At 42.6% G+C, this 22,194-nt stretch overlaps 2 protein-coding genes across 6 annotated transcripts in view; one reads left to right on the forward strand and one right to left on the reverse strand.

Annotated features, from left to right (window-relative positions):
- The window catches only part of LOC310874920 (leucine-rich glioma-inactivated protein 1-like), a 429,872-nt gene that overhangs the window by 288,048 nt on the left and 119,630 nt on the right, over nucleotides 1–22,194 (reverse strand). The gene's annotated exons all lie outside the window — the stretch shown is intronic.
- On the forward strand, nucleotides 1,011–16,249 carry LOC310875009 (alpha-actinin-2-like). 5 transcript variants are annotated; one of them, XM_083788022.1, is made up of 11 exons: nucleotides 1,011–1,278; nucleotides 3,637–3,751; nucleotides 3,897–4,016; nucleotides 4,357–4,443; nucleotides 4,679–4,766; nucleotides 5,116–5,194; nucleotides 6,557–6,638; nucleotides 7,398–7,483; nucleotides 7,702–7,794; nucleotides 8,013–8,138; nucleotides 16,163–16,249. In XM_083788022.1, the coding sequence occupies exons 1-11, from the start codon at nucleotides 1,150–1,152 to the stop codon at nucleotides 16,232–16,234; spliced, it is 1,077 nt and encodes a 358-aa protein (XP_083644148.1). In that variant the 5' UTR covers nucleotides 1,011–1,149; the 3' UTR covers nucleotides 16,235–16,249. The 5 variants fall into 5 exon arrangements, with proteins under 5 accessions (XP_083644148.1, XP_083644147.1, XP_083644145.1 ...); XM_083788021.1 differs by lacking the exon at nucleotides 16,163–16,249 and adding an exon at nucleotides 14,182–14,876; XM_083788019.1 differs by lacking the exon at nucleotides 16,163–16,249 and adding an exon at nucleotides 14,192–14,876.

Here is a 22,194-nt window from a genome sequence, read left to right on the forward strand (position 1 = left end):
GAAGTTGTTGGTGAATTTTTCAGTCCGCATTGTGTTTTGCAGTGGTGTACTAGGATCTTACAAAAGTAGCAAAAGTCCCAATGCATTGGTATCAAAATACCACACAACTATGCTCACTAACAGTTTTTTTGTTAGTAAACCAGGGGTTGAGAACCCCTAGGTTTACACAACTAACTGAAGATTTACATTACAACTCTATGCTTTCCTCTTGGAGTGATAGGATTCAATCCAGTCTAGAGCTAAATATATGCATGTCAGAGCATTCAGGTGAGGGGGCACCCAGAGTTGAACTGGGGACCTCTTGTTCTGCAGTCAAATGCTCTACCATTGAGCTATATACCCCCACTGGGGTCTGGGATATAATAGACTTGAGTTAAATATCACAACCATGTAGGCCAGGGGTTACACAGAGTTGTACTGGGAGACTCTTGATCTGTGGTCAAATGCTTTAGGACAGAGCTACCGTACATATACCCCCAATTGTACTAAATGAACTTAAATGATCAAAAAATGTCATGAAGTCACAGTATATTACCACAGGTGGCTGATGCTCGGGTGGATGAGGTATTACTGTTATGTTCCTCCACCTGACCTCCCTGTAGAGGAGAGAATGTCACAGCAATCGAAGTTGCAATTGAAATGTGACTTGCTTATTAGAAACGTTTTTCCAATGTAGTATTATAAAGAATCAGAGATGTATTTCTGGTCGGTATATATGTGGGCAATCACTTTACGAGAGAACTATTTTTATTAGAGGAATTCATGCTTACCCATTTGCTTAGTGTTATTGTATGAAGATTATGTTTTATGTTTTCACATGCTCACACACGCACGCACGCACTCTCTCTCTCTCTCTCTCTCTCTCTCTCTCTCTCTCTCTCTCTCTCTCTCTCTCTCTCTCTCTCTCTCTCTCTCTCTCTCTCTCTCTCTCTCTCTCTCCTCCCTTCTCTCTATCCTCCCTTCTCTCTATCCTCCCTCCCTCCCAGACCCTCTCATACAAACTGGCTCACCTTCACCCGAGGTGCACACACAGTGTCACCAGCAGGAGAGCAGGGCACAGAGGAGAGGTCCGGGAAACAGACAATCAAACATAGCCTTTCTGTTGTGAGCTTTTGGCCTTGCCTCAGTCAGTGACGCTTGAGCTCCAGGATGAGGCCTGACATGCAGTACTCCACCAGTGACTACATGGTGCAAGAGCAGATGGACTACACCATACAGGAGGATGAGTGGGACAGGGACCTGCTGCTGGACCCCGCCTGGGAGAAACAACAGCGAAAGGTAGGCCTATACGCTGCACGTTCACTCCGTATATCAAGACGAGTTAACCTCATTTGTTCTTTTGTTCAGAGTAAATATTTCTACATGCATTCATTTAGGTTTGTGCACCTATAGGTCCTAGCCTATAAAGACATCCATTTGGTCTGAATGGTTTGGAATATAGCTGGTGATGACCTACAGCCAAGGAGTGCAAGCGCGTCAAACCTGAACATGATAGCTGACAATAGCTCTGACAGCCCTTGGTGGAGAGCATCCAACAATAGACCTCCATAGCGATGGACAGTGCTCAGTGTCATTCCTTTGATATATGAATAGTATGAGGGCTGTCAACAGATGTCCAAATGACGTTCAAGTGAGATGGATGGGAGCCTCGCTTCGCTACTCCTAATTTTAACTGAGCGGCAAAGAGAGAAGGAGAAGAGACACAGGTCCAGCTGGACTTGGCTCAACAATTATTCGGTTACCCGCAAACGCCCGCATGTCTGTGTGTGTACAACAAGGGTTCACAATGTAACGCCTAGTCTTTATTTAAGTCGACGCGATCAGTGGAACATTTTTGACAGGTTCTCAGAAGAACATTCTGAAACCGGCTTTGACTTCTTCAACCGACATATTGTTTGTCAAGTGACCCCGAGGTGCACACAGGCTTTAGCGATGTGTTTTTTGTGGCGATGCACAGTTGTATATAAGGCACTGTCAGCTGGCTTAATTGACACCATGGAGCAAACTCAGACTTCGATGTGTACCGTATACTCCCTGTTCTCATAGAGGGCAGGAGAAGAAGAAGTGCAGTGGTCTTTTCTCTGTCCCAACCTGGTGCAGCTTCCTGTGACTATACTGGGTAGGGAAAAGTGGTTTTCCATTCACAACATACAAACATAATATAACCATGAGCAACCTAGAGGTGCGAGCAGACCAGTGGGGCCAGGTGTCCTCAGGCAGTGTCCTAAAAATGGCGTGAAACAAGCTTTCAAATGCAACCAGTTTCATCTTCCTACGATGAATAGATAAAACGATCATGTATGGCAATGTTTGAATCAATAATTGAGCCCCTTGACCTTCGACCTCCAAATTGCACCATACATCTGATATTGAGCTTTCCATGGCCTTGTGTTTCGAGATGATGATGATACAGTGCATTATGTCATTGCAGACAGATGATACTATATATAGTTTATCTGTGTATAGAGTACACATCCGATCCCCCCCCCTCCAAAGCAGACAGTATCTAATCCATGAAATATTATTTGATGTAATGCTCCATTTTAAAAACAAATTTTATTTGTATGCGTCTGCGTGCGCCATGTGTGTGCTTGCGTGAGCCAGGGTGCCTTGTTTGTGTCTGTCATCAAACTCTGCTTTTAGAAACTAGAAATGCAGACAAGCCACCTGTCCCCTTTTGCGTCTAACAGTGACAAGTGACAAGGTCAAAAATGCGATTCCTCACGCCTGAGAGGGAAAACAAAGCACAACAACAATGATCTGGGTGTCCTGTCCTCGGACAGTTCCAGCCTGTTGGCCGGCCACTGCGGCCGGGTGCTGAGCAGAACGCATAGGATAGCTCACAGGAGGAACAATGCCTCGCCAGGCTGATGACATTGACCCAGGTGAGAATCACCTGGTCAACCTCTACAGGTGCTTTTCGGAGAGACAGAGGGAGTTGATGGACAGGAAGACAGAGACAGAGACAGACAACAGGACTGATTTAGAGAAGCAGCGTGATGATGAATGCCACTCGTTCTTGTTGTTCGTCACGGATGGAATGCAGAAGCAGGTATTTGAGGACCGCAGCCCAAGGGGTCACTATCAGGGTTTCACTGCTCTGCTGTTTGGATGACCGTGATGGGAAATAAAATGACTCAATGCCGAAAGGATCTGATGTCCCAATATGTCATAGAAGTTGGAGGCCGCTTCTACATACCGCGGCGTAGATCACTGCTGATGGAGTTGATGTTAATATATAACCTTTATTCCTTGGGTAAATCCAGTTGTCATACATATTGGCAATGGTAGCTATATTAGCCTAATATTGCTGTTAAATAGTCCAACGCATCTCACTTGAATAACGTTGATAAAACCGTGAGGGAATCTACGCTTCAGCGCAAACATTTGTGTGTGTGTGTTTGTGTGTGTATATACTAGTGTATATGTATGGTATGTACTGTATTCTACCAAGATATACAAAAAACATAATTTGACTTTTCAAACAGTATATCTTTTCATATTTTGTTTTATTGCCAGATTCCAGTTGATACTTAAATACCCCCCCCCCCCCCTAAATCTCATCTCATCTCATCTCATCTCATCTCATCTCATCTCATCTCCCCTCCCCTCCCCTCCCCTCCCCTCTCCTCTCAGACATTTACAGCATGGTGTAACTCTCACCTGAGGAAGGCAGGCACTCAGATAGAGAACATCGAGGAGGACTTTAGGAATGGCCTGAAGCTCATGCTGTTGTTGGAGGTTATTTCTGGTCAGTGTGAAACAATAATACATAACAAAAAAAACATAACAGGGTCAACTAGTCTGTGTTTATCCTTTCAAAACAAAGGTTTTCTATGCATGCTTAGTGATGCCACTTCCAGGAAGATGATAACGTAGGTGACTTCCTCCGGCAGGTGAGCGTCTTCCCAAGCCTGACAGAGGGAAGATGCGCTTCCATAAGATCGCCAATGTAAACAAAGCTTTGGAGTACATCACCAGCAAAGGAGTGAAACTGGTCTCTATAGGAGCAGAGGGTAAAAGGATTGTTCATAACCGTTGCATTAAAAGCTATACTATTTAACAATAAAAATGATTTTCATAAGAAAAGGATTTTGTTCTAAAGGAAAGTTGAAGAAAGCTATTATTATCAAAGGTGGGGCATAAATTCATCCTCTGGATACTACAAAATCTGGGCATTAGAAAACAGCCTTAATAGCCTAAGCCTTGCAGCCTTAACCAATAACCACCAGCCTTATCCAACCTTGCATCCCTACTTTGGGCATTATGTTATTGGCTAGAAGTCTTTCAACATTTCAACAACACAAGATCTACAACACGTCCCATTTTGACGCGTGTATTTCTGGGCCCTTGCAGAGATAGTGGACGGTAATGTGAAGATGACTCTAGGAATGATCTGGACCATCATCCTCCGCTTTGCCATTCAGGACATCTCAGTGGACGGTAAAGCAAGCCTGTCTGTCTGTCTGTCTGTCTGTCTGTCTGTCTGTCTGTCTGTCTGTCTGTCTGTCATCTTTGTTTCATAATGATCATGGCTGTCACCTCAATGAATGACACTATTATGCTTGCAGATCTTTACGCTATTATGACTTTTCATGAACGACATCTATCATCTGTTTTCCTTGCCCTTGTTAGTTCCTACGTCCATGTCTGTATATTGGTTTGTTTCCATCTGCAGAAACCTCTGCCAAAGAGGGTCTTCTTCTGTGGTGCCAAAGGAAGACTGCTCCCTACAGGAATGTGAACGTGCAGAACTTCCATGTCAGGTCAGCCAACGCCTTAATGAATAACCCTCTGGCTTACTTGAGGGGGTTGCAAATGGAGTTAAGGGACAAATTGGTCCATTTGTTTCCATTTGTAAACTGTTGTTGTGCCGGTTCTTGAAATTAAATAGTTTGAGAACCACTGGAGTCTATAATTATAGGCCTACTATAGGGATTAGGAAACTAGTATGGCCTAACTCATGTTTACTGAATTGTATGTGGTTTTCTTTTTTCTTCTTCTTTATTATTATTATTATCATTATCATCATTATTTTTTATTTCTATCACGATGACTGTTTTTGACATACCTGTATTGTTTCTGAAGTGCTGTGATCTGTGTGTCAATTTGAAGCTGGAAAGATGGCCTGGCGCTGTGTGCTCTGATACACAGACACCGCCCTGACCTCATAGACTACTCCAAGCTTAGCAAGGTGCTCTGCATGACCAACGCAATGGACACGGACTGAGTTTTGACATTGTGTTTCATTGAAAAACAACAACAGAAGAATCAAACACACAACACAAACATAATACCTGATATACACACATGACCTGATTTTCGTGTATAGGCCTACAATGGTTAATAGGGGCCCAGGGTGTGCAATTGAATTGTCCCTTTTGGACTAGTGATTTTAATCTTAACGTTTTATCCCATTCTGACCGGGCACCCATTTTGGTGTTAGCATCACGTTATGCTTTAGCTATTTAAAAATAGCAGATCTACAAGCTCATATCGCGCCACCGAGTGGCGCGATACGAACTTGTAGGTCTGCTATTTTTTGAAAAATCGAAGAACGACTGACATTTTTATAATCTGATCTCAGGTCAGAATGGGTTGATCAGACCAGTGTGTGTCCAGTGGAAACCTCGTATGAATCTGATCTCAGGTCAGAATGGGTGAATCTGAAAATGTGTGTGCAGAGAGAGTAACAGTTGGCATGAGGTGGACATAAATCTGTCTGATTGGCTAGCTATTGGGTCTTAGCGGGTTTATTGACACAATAAACATAAATAAACTCTATATACTGTACACGTTGACCGTATACAGTCCACTGAATTAGAGATGCACGATATAATCGGTAGCATATCGGAAACGGGCATGTCGGCCATACAAATGCCATGTCGGTCTCTAAATAATCCAGATGATTTTCACCAATATTGATGAAGCAATATTAAGACTGTCAGCTGTTAGTCGGGACGGGCCTTACCACCTACTATTCTACTTTCAAAAAATGAAAATGAAAAAGGTTCAAAATTCAGCAATGAGTTCAATATAAATATAACATGATAATGTACAGATTATTGGTACAGTATATCGGTATTGGAATCGGTATCGGCGGATATGACCCTGCAAATAATTGGAGGTCAGATGTCTGTCATAATTTCAATATCGTGCATCTCTGAGTCTACTGTACACTGAATATCTTCACCAAGAATAGCCGCTATTTTTGACTAATGTTTGCCCAGATTAGGAATGGTACGTCGGTTCAACTTTAACAGCATTCTGTTCTGTTCAGAATTTACGTCATATGTGCCTGAAATATGATGTAAATTTGTGGCAACACAAACAATAAAGGCCATTGACAATGAAAGGAAAATGTACGTCATTTGTAGACGAGCAAATCGGCTAACGAATCACATAAATTCAGTTGTCATCTTACATGTGCTTACATAGCGCTTCTGTGTTTATTCCTAAGACTTAGACTAGATTTAATCTCTCAGGAGAACGTACTATATATTATCCTGAGAGATTAAATCTAGTCTAATCTAATCTATTCTATTCAATCGTGTAGAACGATCCTATCGGTAACCTGAACCTGGCCATGGAGGTGGCTGAGAAGCACCTGGACATCCCCAAGATGTTGGATGCTGAAGGTTTGCTCTTTCACACCTTTTGACTTCTTGTCTGTCTTCATTTCACCTCCTTTCCTCTGCTCTTTCCTTTCCATTCATTATCTCTGTGTACACCCATGTTTTCTGTTCTGTTTTTTAAATCTGATTTTACTACAGTTATTTCGACCGATGTCATCAATATTGGCCAGCAACTCTACATCTGACCTCAAACCTTAGATCTCCATATATGGAGCTGACCTGTTCTGCCATTTCATTGATCCTTTGCCATCCGTCCTTCCTCTTCAATGTCTCCCTTTTGACTGATACCTGTCCATTCCAACTCTAGACGGGCCTGCCTTAAAGTTATTAGTGCAGCCGCGCCTGGCAGTCGGAGAAAACTAGAGTTCTCAACAGTCCTGAAAATTAAGGCCCGGCCCTACCTGGGCCCCTTAGATCTCCATATATGGAGCTGACCTGTTCTGACATTCCATAATGTTAATCTGACCTCATCAGACCCTGTACGCTCCACGCCAGTACAGAATTCATTCCATGTTGATCTGACCCCCCCCCATTCCAAAGCGCCAGCGCTCGCCCAGCAGTCTGCTGTCACCCAGGCGGATGCGTGCACGCAACTTGGCCCATTAGGGCGAGGCATCTTCTCACCCTCAGGGCGTCTTACTGGTTTACTAGGCTACGTCTACTACTACTACTATAACAGAAATACTCTTATGTACAATTTGTACACAAGACCTAACAACAAAACACAACCTTGAACCTTGCTTTCTTTGTTTGTTTTCTTAGACATTGTCAACACCCCGAAGCCTGATGAGCGAGCCATCATGACCTACGTGTCCTGTTTCTACCATGCATTTGCTGGAGCCGAGCAGGTACTGTAGTAAACATGTGTAATTATAGCTTTGTACGTTGGTAATCACATGGCATATCATGCATTGTAACATACCCATCCTTTGTCTGGTCTGTGGGGTGGTTAGAGGACATAGAGGGTGATAAGCCACAACAATGACTACTACAGTGGGTATGTTATGCGTCATGTTGTACAGTATAGGGATGCCACTGTTACTAAAGATGATGTGTGTAACTGCAGGCCGAGACCGCTGCCAATCGTATCTGCAAGGTTCTGGGTGTTAACCAGGAGAACGAGAAACTGATGCAGGAGTACGAGAAGCTGGCCAGTGACGTAAGGAAAGAGTGTGCCATTTCTTTGTCCTTCCATGAACTCATCCCTCCATCCATCCCTCCCTCCATCAGTACAATCAGCATTTAACCAATCAGCCGGGGGAAGGCAGGAAATAGGATATGTCACGACTAAATTCACAACACGTAATCTGTCAAAGTCTTCTAAAATAGACTTATATCCATCCATCCACTGCTCTGTCTTGTATTCCTTCACTATAGTTGCTGGAGTGGATCTGTCGTATGACTCCCTGGTTGGAGAACAGGTCCTCTGAGAAAACGATGGCGGACATGCGGCAGAAACTGGAGGACTTCAGGGACTACCGACGTCAGCACAAACCACCCAAAGTTGGTATTGGCTTTGGTCACCTCTGGTACTGATACTAACCAAGGCTCTGTTCCATTCTAGTCAACCAGAGAGAGGGTGCTGCTATTGTGTGTGTCGGCTCACTGGAAACACTCTGATTCTGATTCCTTCATTAGCCATTGTGTAACACACATAGGAATTTATTTTGGCATTTGCGTGTGTGCATTCCTTTCTTTTCTTTTTCCACGTATAACAATAATAAATACGAACGACACAAAGATTCAACACCTTGCAAGAAGTATACATATAAAGTGCAGAGTTATTGATCACAGTGCAAACATACAGTAGTGTCCTTGAGTGGGTTCTAAATGGCCCGTATGGGTGTGTAACTCTGAGAGTGTACAAATGGAACCAAATTGGACCTGTACACTCTCAGAGTTCGGGCCCTTTAAATTAAAAAGTTTGAGAACCACTGCACACTAAATGGAACAGAGCCTTAATTAGTGTCATCGGTAGGAAGAGTTCGGTCTTCTGTGTGCATATAGCCCCTTTGGTGGGGGGGGGACGGGACGCTTGTTTCCCTTGTTAACCCATTCTGACCTGAGATCAGATTCATACGAGGTTTCCACTGGACACACACTGGTCTGATTAACCCATTCTGACCTGAGATCAGATTCTAAAAATGTCAGTCAGTGTCAGTCATGAGCTTGTAGGTCTGCTATTTTTTTTAACTGTCAGGATGTAGAAGACATTTTACAGACAGACAGACATTGAAAAATAGCAGATCTACAAGCTCATAGCGCGCCACCGAGTGGCGCGCTATGAGCTTGCAGGTCTGCTATTTTTTTAAACTGTCAGGATGTAGAAGACATTTTACAGACGGACAGACAGACAGACAGACAGACAGACAGACAGACAGAGAGACAGAGAGACAGACAGTGAGAGAGAAGAGAGACAGACACAGACAGACAGACATTGAAAAATAGCAGATCTACAAGCTCATAGCGCGCCACCAAGTGGCGCGCTATGAGCTTGTAGGTCTGCTATTTTTTTTAACTGTCAGGATGTAGAAGACATTTTACAGACAGACAGACAGACAGACAGACATTGAAAAATAGCAGATCTACAAGCTCATAGCGCGCCACCAAGTGGCGCGCTACGAGCTTGTAGGTCTGCTATTTAAAGAAAATCACACACACACAGACAGACAGACAGACAGACAGACGCACGCACGCACAGACAGACAGATAGCAGATCTACAAGCTCATATCGCGCCACAGACAGACAGACAGACTACAAGCTTGTAGGTCTGCTATTGAAAAATCATAAGATTGTGGCGCAAATCTTTAAATATATATTCTTTCAAAGTGAATGTTTTTTAACTCAGGTCTAAATGGGTTAATGCTTTCGCGTGAAGCCATAGCATGATCACGGAGGGAGTTCATTTACAAAAGAACATGACTATTTATTTTTATTTTTATTCTTTTGATGGTAAACATGCTGACCGCCAGTCTTTTTGACCCGAAGACAACGCATGCAAAGGTTTAAAGAGCAACTGTTTGTGGGGCCGATATGGTTCCCGTTTCGCATTTGAGTAAATGGTGCGCTGTGACTGGCCAGTCGCTGTGATTGACAGCCTACACCTAAACCTAACCCTAACCTTAACCTCAGTAAAACTATACCTAAACCTAACCCTAACCTCAGTAAAACTATACCTAAACCTAACCCTAACCCTAACCCTAACCTCAGTAAAACTATACCTAAACCTAACCCTAACCCTAACCTCAGTAAAACTATACCTAAACCTAACCCTAACCCTAACCCTAACCTCAGTAAAACTATACCTAAACCTAACCCTAACCTCAGTAAAACTATACCTAAACCTAACCCTAACCCTAACCTCAGTAAAACTATACCTAAACCTAACCCTAACCCTAACCTCAGTAAAACTATACCTAAACCTAACCCTAACCCTAACCCTAACCTCAGTAAAACTATACCTAAACCTAACCCTAACCTCAGTAAAACTATACCTAAACCTAACCCTAACCCTAACCTCAGTAAAACTATACCTAAACCTAACCCTAACCCTAACCCTAACCTCAGTAAAACTATACCTAAACCTAACCCTAACCCTAACCCTAACCTCAGTATAACTATACCTAAACCTAACCCTAACCCTAACCTCAGTAAAACTATACCTAAACCTAACCCTAACCTTAACCTCAGTAAAACTATACCTAAACCTAACCCTAACCTCAGTAAAACTATACCTAAACCTAACCCTAACCCTAACCCTAACCTCAGTAAAACTATACCTAAACCTAACCCTAACCTCAGTAAAACTATACCTAAACCTAACCCTAACCTCAGTAAAACTATACCTAAACCTAACCCCAACCTCAATAAAACTATACCTAAACCTAACCCTAACCTCAGTAAAACTATACCTAAACCTAACCCTAACCTTAACCTCAGTAAAACTATACCTAAACCTAACCTCAGTCAAACTAACGCAGTGGCTGGGGGGCGTTTCCAAGAACCCGAATGCGAAACGGATACCATATTAGCGTTTGTGGGACGTAAGGTTGATGTAGTGTTGCTCCTCGTGGGACAGCAGGCTGGTCAGGTGGGCCCCGTGGACACGACACTCCCTCTCGGCCGCGTCCCAGCTCTTCCTGGTGGGGAAGTAGCGTAGCAGTGACCCTGGAACTTGTGCCAGCCGTAGTCGCATGTCTCCGTGTCTGGTGAGAGGGAGAGAGGAGGACACGTGGCTCATGAGTTTACCTTCTTCGATGTGTTATCCTGCATGGACTTAAGTTATTTAAACAAAGGAAAGGAAAGGAAAGGAAAATTAGTGATAGTTTGGAACCAAATGGACCCTCACGGGTTAATGTACACATGAACACATGGATATGGGTCCATCTGCACTCTTAATAATGAAACTGTCAGGATGTAATAGACATTTTTAGAATCTGATCTCATGTCAGAATGGGTTAATAATGAAACTGTCAGGATGTAATAGACATTTTTAGAATCTGATCTCAGGTCAGAATGGGTTAACCCATTCTGAACGGGAACCCATTTTGGTGTTAGCATCATGTTATGCTTTAGCTATTTAAAAATAGCAGATCTACAAGCTCGTATCGCGCCACTCGGTGGCGCGATATGAGCTTGTGGATCTGCTATTTTTTGAAAAATCAAAGAACGACTGACATTTTTAGAATCTGATCTCAGGTCAGAATGGGTTAATCAGACCAGTGTGTGTCCAGTGGAAACCTCGTATGAATCTGATCTCAGGTCAGAATGGGTTAAAAAAATTCTGCCTAACGATGATGTCACTGGTGGACGGGTTTCTGAACTGCCCACAGCCCTCCTATGAGACACAGACTGAGTAGGAAAAAATTGTGCCATTTTATCATGATTATTAGTGAGGACCCGTTATATGAAGATAGGTTTAAAAGTGGTGTAGTGGTCCGTTAAGGGAAGTCATTGCTTTACAATGCAATATTTTTACAGACTGGAAACCGCTTAGAACATGTTTTCTCCTAAATTGGTCAATACTGTTTTGAGGAATCATTTGGGGTGTTTTCAGACCATACTCCGACCACTTCCAGAGAACGTCTGAGAGACTGAGTATGGTTCATTTCAGAGGGGTTTGAGTTCTTCTAGAGTCAACTTCAGAGGCAGTGTTTTGCATTATCTCACCTTGCAGCGTGTGTGAGAGTTCATGAAGCTGAACGGGGTGGGCTGCTTGTCAGGGGCTTGAACCTGGGCCAGGGAGAAGTCTACAGAGTCCTTCACAATCCTTGGGGGTGTACCGGTCCGTAGCCTGCCCACCTTCAGCGCCAACTTCTCCCGCAGCGTGTGGGATAGCCCGGCGCCCGATGGGGGGTCTCCAATTCTCCCCCCCGGCGATGTGGTTTGACCCATGAATAGGGAGCCAGACAGGAATGTGCCAGTGGTAAGTACCACTGAGCTGGCTAAGATGGGGTGGCTTCTGTCCACTGAGGAGGACCGATAAAATACCTGTCAATTCCTGAGTGTTAAGTTAACCCATTCTGACCGGGCACACATTTTGGTGTTAGCATCATGTTATGCTTTATCTATTGAAAAATAGCAGATCTACAAGCTCGTATCGCGCCACCGAGTGGCGCGATACGAGCTTGTAGGTCTGCCATTTTTGAAAAATCGAAGAACGACTGACATTTTTTTGAATCTGATCTCAGGTCAGAATGGGTTAATCAGAACAGTGTGTGTCCAGTGGAAACCTTATATGAATCTGATTAACTAATGTCATTCAGTTCAGTTTTTATGTTATGTATGTGGAGTTTCTTTTTTTTTATTGCTTCTCATTTGTCTCATTTGAGGTTAAACCGCATAACCCACGTGGCTTTTTCTTTGACTAGCATTGTTTCCGGTTCATTGCATGTTCTCGATCGCCTACGAGCATGACTTAACCCATTCTGACCTGAGATCAGATTAAAAAAAATGTCAGTCGTTCTTTGATTTTTCAAAAAAATAGCAGACCTACAAGCTCGTAGCGCGCCACTCGGTGGCGCGCTATGAGCTTGTAGATCTGCTATTTTTCAATAGCTAAAGCATGACATGATGCTAACACCAAAAGGGGTTCCCGTTCAGAATGGGTTAATCCAGAGCAATTTACAGTAAGTAAGAACAGAAAACAAATATATAGTACATAAAAATAGTCACCATGAATCATACGAAATAAAGCTAAAAACAAGTACAGTGGAATATCTATATAAATTAATGAAACTATGCGTATACAACTATATACACTATAGTTGCTATGTCTACATCATTGTGAAACTGCATCACAATTCAGAATTTGCTTTAGAAGAATTTCTACTTTTCATATGTTCTGTTACGCAACATGTTTTGTTAATCTCAACTAGACTGACACCGACAAATTGCATATTTGAGATGCTGTTGTACTTCAACAAACCTCAAACAAAGCCAAGTTCCTGTCATAGAAGTCATTGTTCTTGGCAGCATCTGTACTGTTCAGGAACGGGCTGTCCTCCTTGTGGTTCCCTTGACCTACGAGAGAGAGACTATTTTACATACTGTAACTAGTAACTGACTCCAAATGAGCAGAGTGGTGCCTGAAAAATAACTTTACTGCACATTCATTTAACAATGATTTAAGCTTCACATTTGCAGCAGGTGCTAAATCTGAAGCCCCAAATAGCATTTGTTTTACGCAGGTGGAACACAACACAACACAACACTCGTTCTGTGCCTACAGTACATAACACTGCATTTAACGCAGAACCGCACTTCCTTAATGCGTCAAGAACGGAATTCAGACAAACAACAGCATCTATGGATGCCAGTGGTTCTCTGACTCTGTTGTCTCAGGGCACCCCTGAATAACTCTAGTGTATAACCGTATGTCATATTACGCTACGTAAATATGTCAATCTGATGAGGGGGGAACATTCACCAATTGGTGGTACAGTAGCAAGTACAGTGCAATTCAGGTCTGTTTCACTAAGTATTAAACTTTACTCAAGTGATATTGATACATTCCAAATAATCAAAGTATTCTGAGGGACCCCTGGACTTGTGTCACGGCACCCACTTTGATTAACCCTGATCTATGCAATGCTCTACAACTGTAAAAAATAAATTAATAATAATACAAATCTGTTGTATTGGAAGTTATCATTCCTGAAACAGAGCCAACCAAATTAAATCAAGGGGGATATAATCAGCCCTCAGTTAAACGGCACCTTTAGCTTCAAGCATGTGCAGTCTCACACACACACACGCACGCACGCACGCACGCACACACACACACACACACAGACAGACAGACAGACAGACAGACAGACTGTTACATAATCGGGGATTATGTTTATATATATATATATATGGTATATGATAGCGTGGTTATGCATATATATATATTATGGTGTTCAAGTAGGCCTATATATATATATGTGTGTATGGTATATGATAACGTGGTTATGTGCATATCTATATATATATATATATATATATATTATATAGGATACAACGAGTAAGAGTAGGGTACATTATGAATAGAGTACTGATTAGTCCTTTCAAGTCACAGGTCTGCTGTGGGGCGTGGAGGCGGAGACGAACCATCAACCTCCCTTCTGTCTACCCACCCCCTCGTCACCAGGAACCAATCCGCTCTCAGAGGACCAGCCTGGGAGCCCTACTTAACAGCACCTGTGACATGCACTCGTTGGCATTGTCTCTCAGTCACTCATACTGTGCAGTACTCTGTCCATGTAGGAGCTTAAAGCTCGAGGTTAAAACCACTGTTTAAAGCATATAGGCCAGGGGCTAAACCTGTGTGGAGTCCCCTGAGCCATATACTGTGTTCTGTGTGATCTGTGTGAGTTAAAGATACCACTAATATTATAATTATATATATATATATATAGAGATATATAATATATAATATAATATATAGTGTTCTGTAATTCCTGAGTTAAAGATACAACTGATATTATAGTTATATATATATATATAGAGATATATAGTATATAATATAATATATATAAATAACGGCGTATGGGTGCTTACTTTTTGTAAACCTTTGTTAGGGCAGTTGCTAGTGTAGACAGTTTAGGTAGATTGAATTTGTGTAACCCTTTTCATTTCATTTATTGGTTAGAGTTAGGTCAGAGTATTGTGTGATCATTTAGAGTAGGGCTAGATAGTTCTGATGGTTTATTTGAGTTGCCCCATATAGCCTGTCTTTTGTTTTGCATTTCAAGTTGTATTCTTTATTGTTTATGTATATACCTTTTATCACAGAAACGTTGAATAAATCACAATTCTCGTGCCAGCCGTGTTGCATCCCTTATTAATACCCCTAGACCTACTAAGGGAATGTAACACAGACAGACGCACAGACGCACAGACGCACAGACAGACAGACAGACAGACAGAGAGACAGAGAGACAGAGAAGAGAGACAGACACAGACAGACAGACATTGAAAAATAGCAGATCTACAAGCTCATATCGCGCCACCGAGTGGCGCGCTATGAGCTTGTAGGTCTGCTATTTTTTTAAACTGTCAGGATGTAGAAGACATTTTACAGACAGACAGACAGACAGACAGACAGACAGACAGACAGACATTGAAAAATAGCAGATCTACAAGCTCATAGCGCGCCACCGAGTGGCGCGCTATGAGCTTGTAGGTCTGCTATTTTTTTAAACTGTCAGGATGTAGAAGACATTTTACAAACTGTCCATAAATGCTTAGAATGCATCCCAGTGCTTCTCAATTAAGGGTTCGTGGACCCCCGGGGGCCCTTGGGGCATTCCCAGGGGGTCCCCAGTAAACGTAGGTAAAGCAGCTATAGTGGTTTGAAGTATATAGACAGCAGTGAACTACAGTAGACTGTTTTCACATTGAAAATGACATTTATAAAAGATAACTGTGCATGAATGCTTAGAATGCATCCCAGTGCTTCTCAATTAAGGGTTCGTGGACCCCCGGGGGCCCTTGGGGCATTCCCAGGGGGTCCCCAGTAAACGTAGGTAACGCAGCTATAAAGGTTTGAAGTATATAGACAGCAGTGAACTACAGTAGACTGTTTTCACATTGAAAATGACATTTATAAAAGATAACTGTGCATGAATGTTTAGAATGCATCCCAGTGCTTCTCAGTAATGGGTTCGTGGACCCCCGGGGGCCCTTGGGGGCTTCCCAGGGGGTCCCCAGTAAAAGGCTGAGTGTCGCGCTACGCGCTTGCAGGTCTGCTATTTTTGAAAAATGGAAGAAAATTTGCTTTTTCAGAAAACTGTCAGGATGTAAAAGACATTTTTAGAATCTGGTACCCAGGCCGGTTACCCAGGGCGGTACCCAGGCTATTGAAAAATAGCAGATCTACAAGCTCATAGCGTGGCGCGCTACGAGCTTGTAGGTCTGCTATTTTTTAAAAATGAAACAACAAACAAAATATTAGTATAAAAGAAAACATCTGCTGATGCACAAACCTGGACTGTCAATGTTGTAATCTTGAATCATGTGATGTTTCTGCGTCTCTCAACAGGACACCGTCCTCCAGGCGACCCGACCACGGCTGATGAGACACCGGCTTGCGTCCAAGTGGATTGACCTGTAATGACCATGTTCAACAGCAAATTGGGTTAAGGTTATAGGGTTAATTATTATGATATTGTAGATCGGCTATCTTAGATTTCTGAATTCACATGCAAGTATGAATGTTTTCTATCATATACATGTCCATCTCATTTAAAAACTGTCTCTGCTGTTTCTCTGAACATAGTTGGTTGGATGTAACTTTTTCTGAATGGCCTGTGTATTCATTGCAACTTTAATTCAATACTTGACGTCGGGTAATGTCATATTAATGTCAATTTGTGTTGCTATACAAATGCTCATTTAACCCATTCTGGACCCCTTTTGGTGTTTTAAGCATCAATTATACTTTAGCTGTTGAAAAATAGCAGATCCACAAGCTCATAGTGCCGCGCTACAAGCGGGCGGAGCAGTAGCAGGTTGCCTGTTGGTGGTGTGGGCGGGGCTGATAATCTGCACACCTGAGGGATATATATAGGCCTAACTAGGCAGCATACAAACATTTGTCTCTCACAGAGACAACTCCTATGTGCCTGTATACTGAATGATGCATTAATGTAAGTCTGCTTTACTATATATCCTACTCGTTGTATTGCCTATGTTTCCTACTGTGTATTACGCCTGACTTATCCCCATTATTGATTGTTATTTATTCACCACTGCCATAGCTGTATCTGCAAAGACTGAATAAACACTCAATGTCAATACTGTCTGGTCTGGTTCATTCTCTAACAGGAATATTTCAACTTAACTGAGGGTAATGTTATATTAATGTCAATTTGTGTTGCTATACAAATACTCATTTAACCCATTCTGGACCCCTTTTGGTGTTTTAAGCATCATATTATACTTTAGCTATTGAAAAATAGCAGATCTACAAGCTCCTAGCGCGCGCCACGAGCTTGTAGGTCTGCTATTTTTTGAAAAATCGAAGAGCGACTGACATAGACATTTTTAGAATCTGATCTCAGGTCAGAATGGAAAAACTGTCAGGATGTAGAAGACATTTTTAGAATCTGATCTCAGGTCAGAATGGGTTAACCCATTTTGACCTGAGATCAGATTCTAAAAATGTCTTCTACATCCTGACAGTTTTCTGAAAAAGCTATGTTTGCTATGTCAGTCGTTCTTCGATTCTTCAAAAATAGCAGACCTACAAGCTCGTAGCGTGCGCTATGAGCTTGTAGATCTGCTGTTTTTCAATAGCTAAAGCATAACATAATGCTAACACCAAAAGGGGTTCCCGCCCCAAAATGGGTTAAGTAAAAGTAAATTCAAAATGTATTGAGTAAGTGTACAGATGTATTGGCATCAAAATGTACTTTCAATTCAAGTACTCATTATGCTGAATGTCCCATTTCAAGTTTTCAAATGTAGGCCTGTAAAAATAATGTGAAAAGAGCCGATCTACAAGGTCAGAATAGTGAGGTTGTAGATCGGCCATTTTCAAATGGCCAAAATGTGTATATAGGGCTGCATTGGTTAATGTATGTTTTGTAATAATAAATACAAAAATATATTTGAAGTATCTAGTAACTAAAGCTTTCAAATAAATTGTAGCGGAGTAAAAGTACAATATTTGGATCCGAGATGTAGTGGAGTAGAAGCATTTCTGTAGACTTAGATAGCATTTGATACAGACTTATAGCATGTTATGTAGACGGCACTATAATTGCATTGTATGTAGTCATAGCATAGCATAGTATGTATAGTTTATATGTATAGTTTCATTATATATATATTCCACCGTTACCTTCTTAGCTTACCCATGTTTCATGATAAATGCTTTTTATTACCATGCTTTTTTGTTCTTGCTTAATGTAAGTCGCTCTGGATTAAGAGCGTCTGCTAAATGCCTAAATTGTAAATTGTAAGTATAGCAAATTGGAAATACTCCAGTAAAGTGAAGTGCCTCAAATTCTACTTACAGTAAGTACAGTACTTAGTTGCTTTACACCAACGTGTGCGGCCGTGCTAACCTGAAGTCTTTGCGGTTGTAGAAGTCCCAGGCGGAGGCGTGGCACTCCACCGGTCGTCCGTCGGTGGGTTTCTCCAGCATGGACTCCTTCCAGAACTCTGGAGGCATCTCCTTGAGGCCCAACGAGGTGAAGAACTCCTCCGCAACGCGGAACATGTGTGTGGCATTATAGTTCTGATGGAGAAACACAGAACATGTGTGTGGCATTATAGTTCTGATGGAGAAACACAGAACATGTGTGTGGCATTATAGTTCTGATGGAGAAACACAGAACATGTGTGTGGCATTATAGTTCTGATGGAGAAACACAGAACATGCGTGTAGCAGATCTACAAGCTCATAGCGCGCCACCGAGTGGCGCACTACGAGCTTGTAGGTCTGCTATTTTTGAAAAATCGAAGAGCGACTGACATAGAAGACATTTTTAGAATCTGATCTCAGGTCAGAATGGGTTAAACCATGTGATTGGGATGGGGACATTAAACCATCAACACTGGTGTGTGTGTGTGTGTGTGTGTGTGTGCTTGCGCGCACGTACAGACAGTTGGACTGTGAGGTGATGTGGCAGCCGTCCTCCTCGCCTCCAGAAGGACCTGGCAGGGAAAGCATAGTTTTTTAAATGACGTGTAAGTTTGATTAGAAAGTTCTGCATTGTCCCTTAACTCATGCATCATGCATAGAGATACAGAAGGGATTCTTCTAATGGTTTGTTTGATTTATTGATTGAATACTTTAATAACAGCTTGCAAAGAAGTACAGAGATACACATAATGCTCATCAAGCGTGGGCAGTGTGTGTGTACTATACAGCAGGGCTCCAGACTAACTTTTTTCACCACCGTCCCGGAACCGTCCCAAAATACAATTTGAACCGTCCCGAAGTAAATGTATACCGTCCAGGGGGGGAAAAAAAGTACAAAAAAGCACCATTCAAATTGTGAAATGAATAACTGTATTCCTATTGTAATAGAAATACAATTAAGCCAAACAAATAATGTACTGTATTGAATACATGCAGACAGTAGTACATTATTTGTTTGGCTTCATGTTTCTTCTGTAGATCCACTGAATTAGTCAAAATGCTCCCAGATGAAAAATAGGGCTTGGTTAAAAATGTTAATCGAATTAATCTTAGGCTTTGTAATTAATTAATCTAAATTAATCATATTTTAATCGCATATCAATATTCGACCTGAGAACAGTGATATTTATTTTCAAATGGATGTTGTTATTTTGGTGTAGCCTACCAGTGAATCAATGAATAGTGACTACAGTAGCTTATAAAACTTTGGTGTAGGCTACTTGATCAAGACCAACAGATAATAAATATGAATACTCAAATGTCTATTACATGGTTGGCATGAGAAAACAAATAAAAACTACTTTATTAGGGGGAATACTAAGACGAAGGATCAATAAATAATAATAATAATAATAAATACAATCAATAAAAACTGTGGAATGAGAGCGTTTTGGGGTGTGCATTCCACAGTGTTGGGGCAGCAATTCCAGAACAATCTGAGCATTAGAAAACATCTGTTGCTTCAGAGGATATACTTACTGTATTTAATGTCGATGCCAGCGAGCAATAAGGCTAGCATGGAAGCTAACGTTAAACGTTGGTGATGTAGTGTAGCCCCATGTCCATATGGAACCTTTCTGTGGCACACAACCATGGTTTTATCCAAGCTTCCAACCGATAGTTTTTCAATCTAAATGTCCCATCCACGGGGCAAAAGCAATATAATTCCTATGATTCCGTTGGGTGAATGTAGTGTGTGCGTCTTGTTGTTGCTGTTGTCTCTGACACGGCAAATTCTCATGCTGCTCATCGCTGCACACGAAATGCGCATTTTCAGTGTAAAAACTCCTCTCGTTCCGAACATTACGTCCCAAATAGATATTTTACAGTCCCCGGGACGTCGTTAATCTCGAGCCCTGAATGATTGACCTATAATAACAACCTGCAGTGAGGGGTCCGGGGACCCCCATATTTGAAATAGCAGCTATAACAGCTAAAGCCACTAGATAGATAGATCTTTATTTGTCATTGCAACGTGTACAACGAAATGAAAAGTGCCAAGCAATCAGTGCATTATATCACAAAAACAACATAGCCCCATGTACAGTAACGGTGCACAGTAGGCTACACAATGAACAGATCAATGAACAACGTTGACGTGTTAATGCTTAGTGTTAATTTAACACTAAGCATTAACACGTCAACGTTGCTGTGGTCAAGACATTAAGACAATGCATTTTACCCTGCACGTACCAACAGACAGTAATGACGTTCCTTCCTGGGTTTTAGAATATATATTTTTTATAATACTCCCATCGGATGAGATGAAAAAGAAAATTACCAAAAATTGAGCTGTTTAATGTACTCCCGGTGGGACGCTGGTTAGCGCGCTGGTTTTGACTGTGGTTGGTCCTCGGTTCGATGCGGGCAGTCAACAAGTCTAGGTCAAAGAATCGTGTCCTCGGTCCAAAGGACAAAAGGACCTATATAGAATACCTTTTGCTACCTTTTACTCTCTGACTCTGAAGAAGACCGCAGCAAAAAAAAGTAAAATCCATTCCATCCATTGTTTACCTTTCACGAGGACGTCTGTCCCGCTCTCATGACTGACTCATGCTCTGGCCACCAAAGGACAGATGACCAATATAGAACGACCTTTTAGGTGAAATCCATTCTTTAGCTTTTATGGGAGGACTGAGTACAAATCACTGACTGTAAATGTCTGCTGCTGCAGTCTCTCACTCTCTCTCCTCCTCCTTGCTCCGGCTCGAAGGAATTCAAGGAATGTACTCTCAGACCGGCCAATGAAAGGCAGCGAGATCTTGTTACGTAGCTATGGTACCACTCTGTGGTGTCCGGGTGGTACTACCTCTGTAAGCAAACCGTGGCAGAGTGGTTAGAGCGCAAGTCTTGTTAACCAAAGGCTTCTCTTATTGACCGGAGGCCGCTGGTTCGAATCAGACAATCTGACATTTTCAAAATTTTGACCACTAACCTGAAATGTTGTATGAACAGGGCTTGGCTGTAAACAATTATCTGATGCTTCCAGTTACCCTGGGTAAACTTGATTTACCAGAAAGCATTTCTTCTTCTTCTCCATGCACACTGTGTGTGTGTGTGTGTGTGTGTGTGTGTGTGTGTGTGTGTGTGTGTGTGTGTGTGTGTGTGTGTGTGATTTTTTTTAAATGGCAAGCTTGTAGGTCTGCTATCTGTCTGTCTGTGCGTGCGTGCGTGCGTCTGTCTGTCTGTCTGTCTGTCTGTCTGTCTGTCTGTCTGTCTGTCTGTCTGTCTGTCTGTCTGTCTGTCTGTCTGTCTGTCTGTCTGTCTGTCTGTCTGTCTGTCTGTCTGTCTGTCTGTCTGTGATTTTTTTTAAATAGCAGACCTACAAGCTCATAGCGCGCCACTTGAGCTTGCAGGCCTGCTATCTGTCTGTCTGTCTGTCTGTCTGTCTGTGCGTGCGTGCGTGCGTGCGTGCGTGCGTGCGTGCGTGCGTGCGTGCGTGCGTGTGTGCGTGCGTGCGTGCGTGCGTGCGTGCGTGCGTGCTGTCGGCGATTGCTGGCTGGTAGGGACACAGGACCCACGGGTGGTCCCTGCGTGCGTGCGTGCGTGCGTGCGTGCGTGCGTGCGTGCGTGCGTGCGTGCGTGCGTGTGTGCGTGTGTGTGTGTGTGTGTGTGTGTGTGTGTGATGTGTGTACCATATGCTTGCTCAGTGGGTGGGCACTCGGGGACCCATGGTGCGCAGGTCCCGGTGGAAGTGCTCCCCGGAGTTCGCTGGTAGTGCATGACACTTGGTTTTGCCGACTGCTGGCTGGTAGGGACAGAAAACCCACGGTTGTTCCATTCCTGGCCTACATGTACCATGTACCATGTACCAGTACCTGTACCATGTGTACCAGTACCATGTACCATGTACCATGTACCAGTACCTGTACCATGTGTACCAGTACCATGTACCATGTACCATGTACCATGTACCAGTACCA

The sequence above is a fragment of the Protomyctophum parallelum genome, assembly GCF_964188405.1.
Source record: "Protomyctophum parallelum genome assembly, chromosome: 17".
NCBI classification, from domain to species: domain Eukaryota; kingdom Metazoa; phylum Chordata; class Actinopteri; order Myctophiformes; family Myctophidae; genus Protomyctophum; species Protomyctophum parallelum.

Bases quoted from the DNA above. Each gene is read 5' to 3' on its own strand.
- LOC310875009 (XM_083788019.1), top strand. From the start codon at position 1,150: ATGAGGCCTGACATGCAGTACTCCACCAGTGACTACATGGTGCAAGAG. The intron at 7,484-7,701 runs GTACTGTAGTAA...GTGTAACTGCAG, and splicing joins CATTTGCTGGAGCCGAGCAG to GCCGAGACCGCTGCCAATCG. The intron at 7,795-8,012 runs GTAAGGAAAGAG...CCTTCACTATAG, and splicing joins ACGAGAAGCTGGCCAGTGAC to TTGCTGGAGTGGATCTGTCG.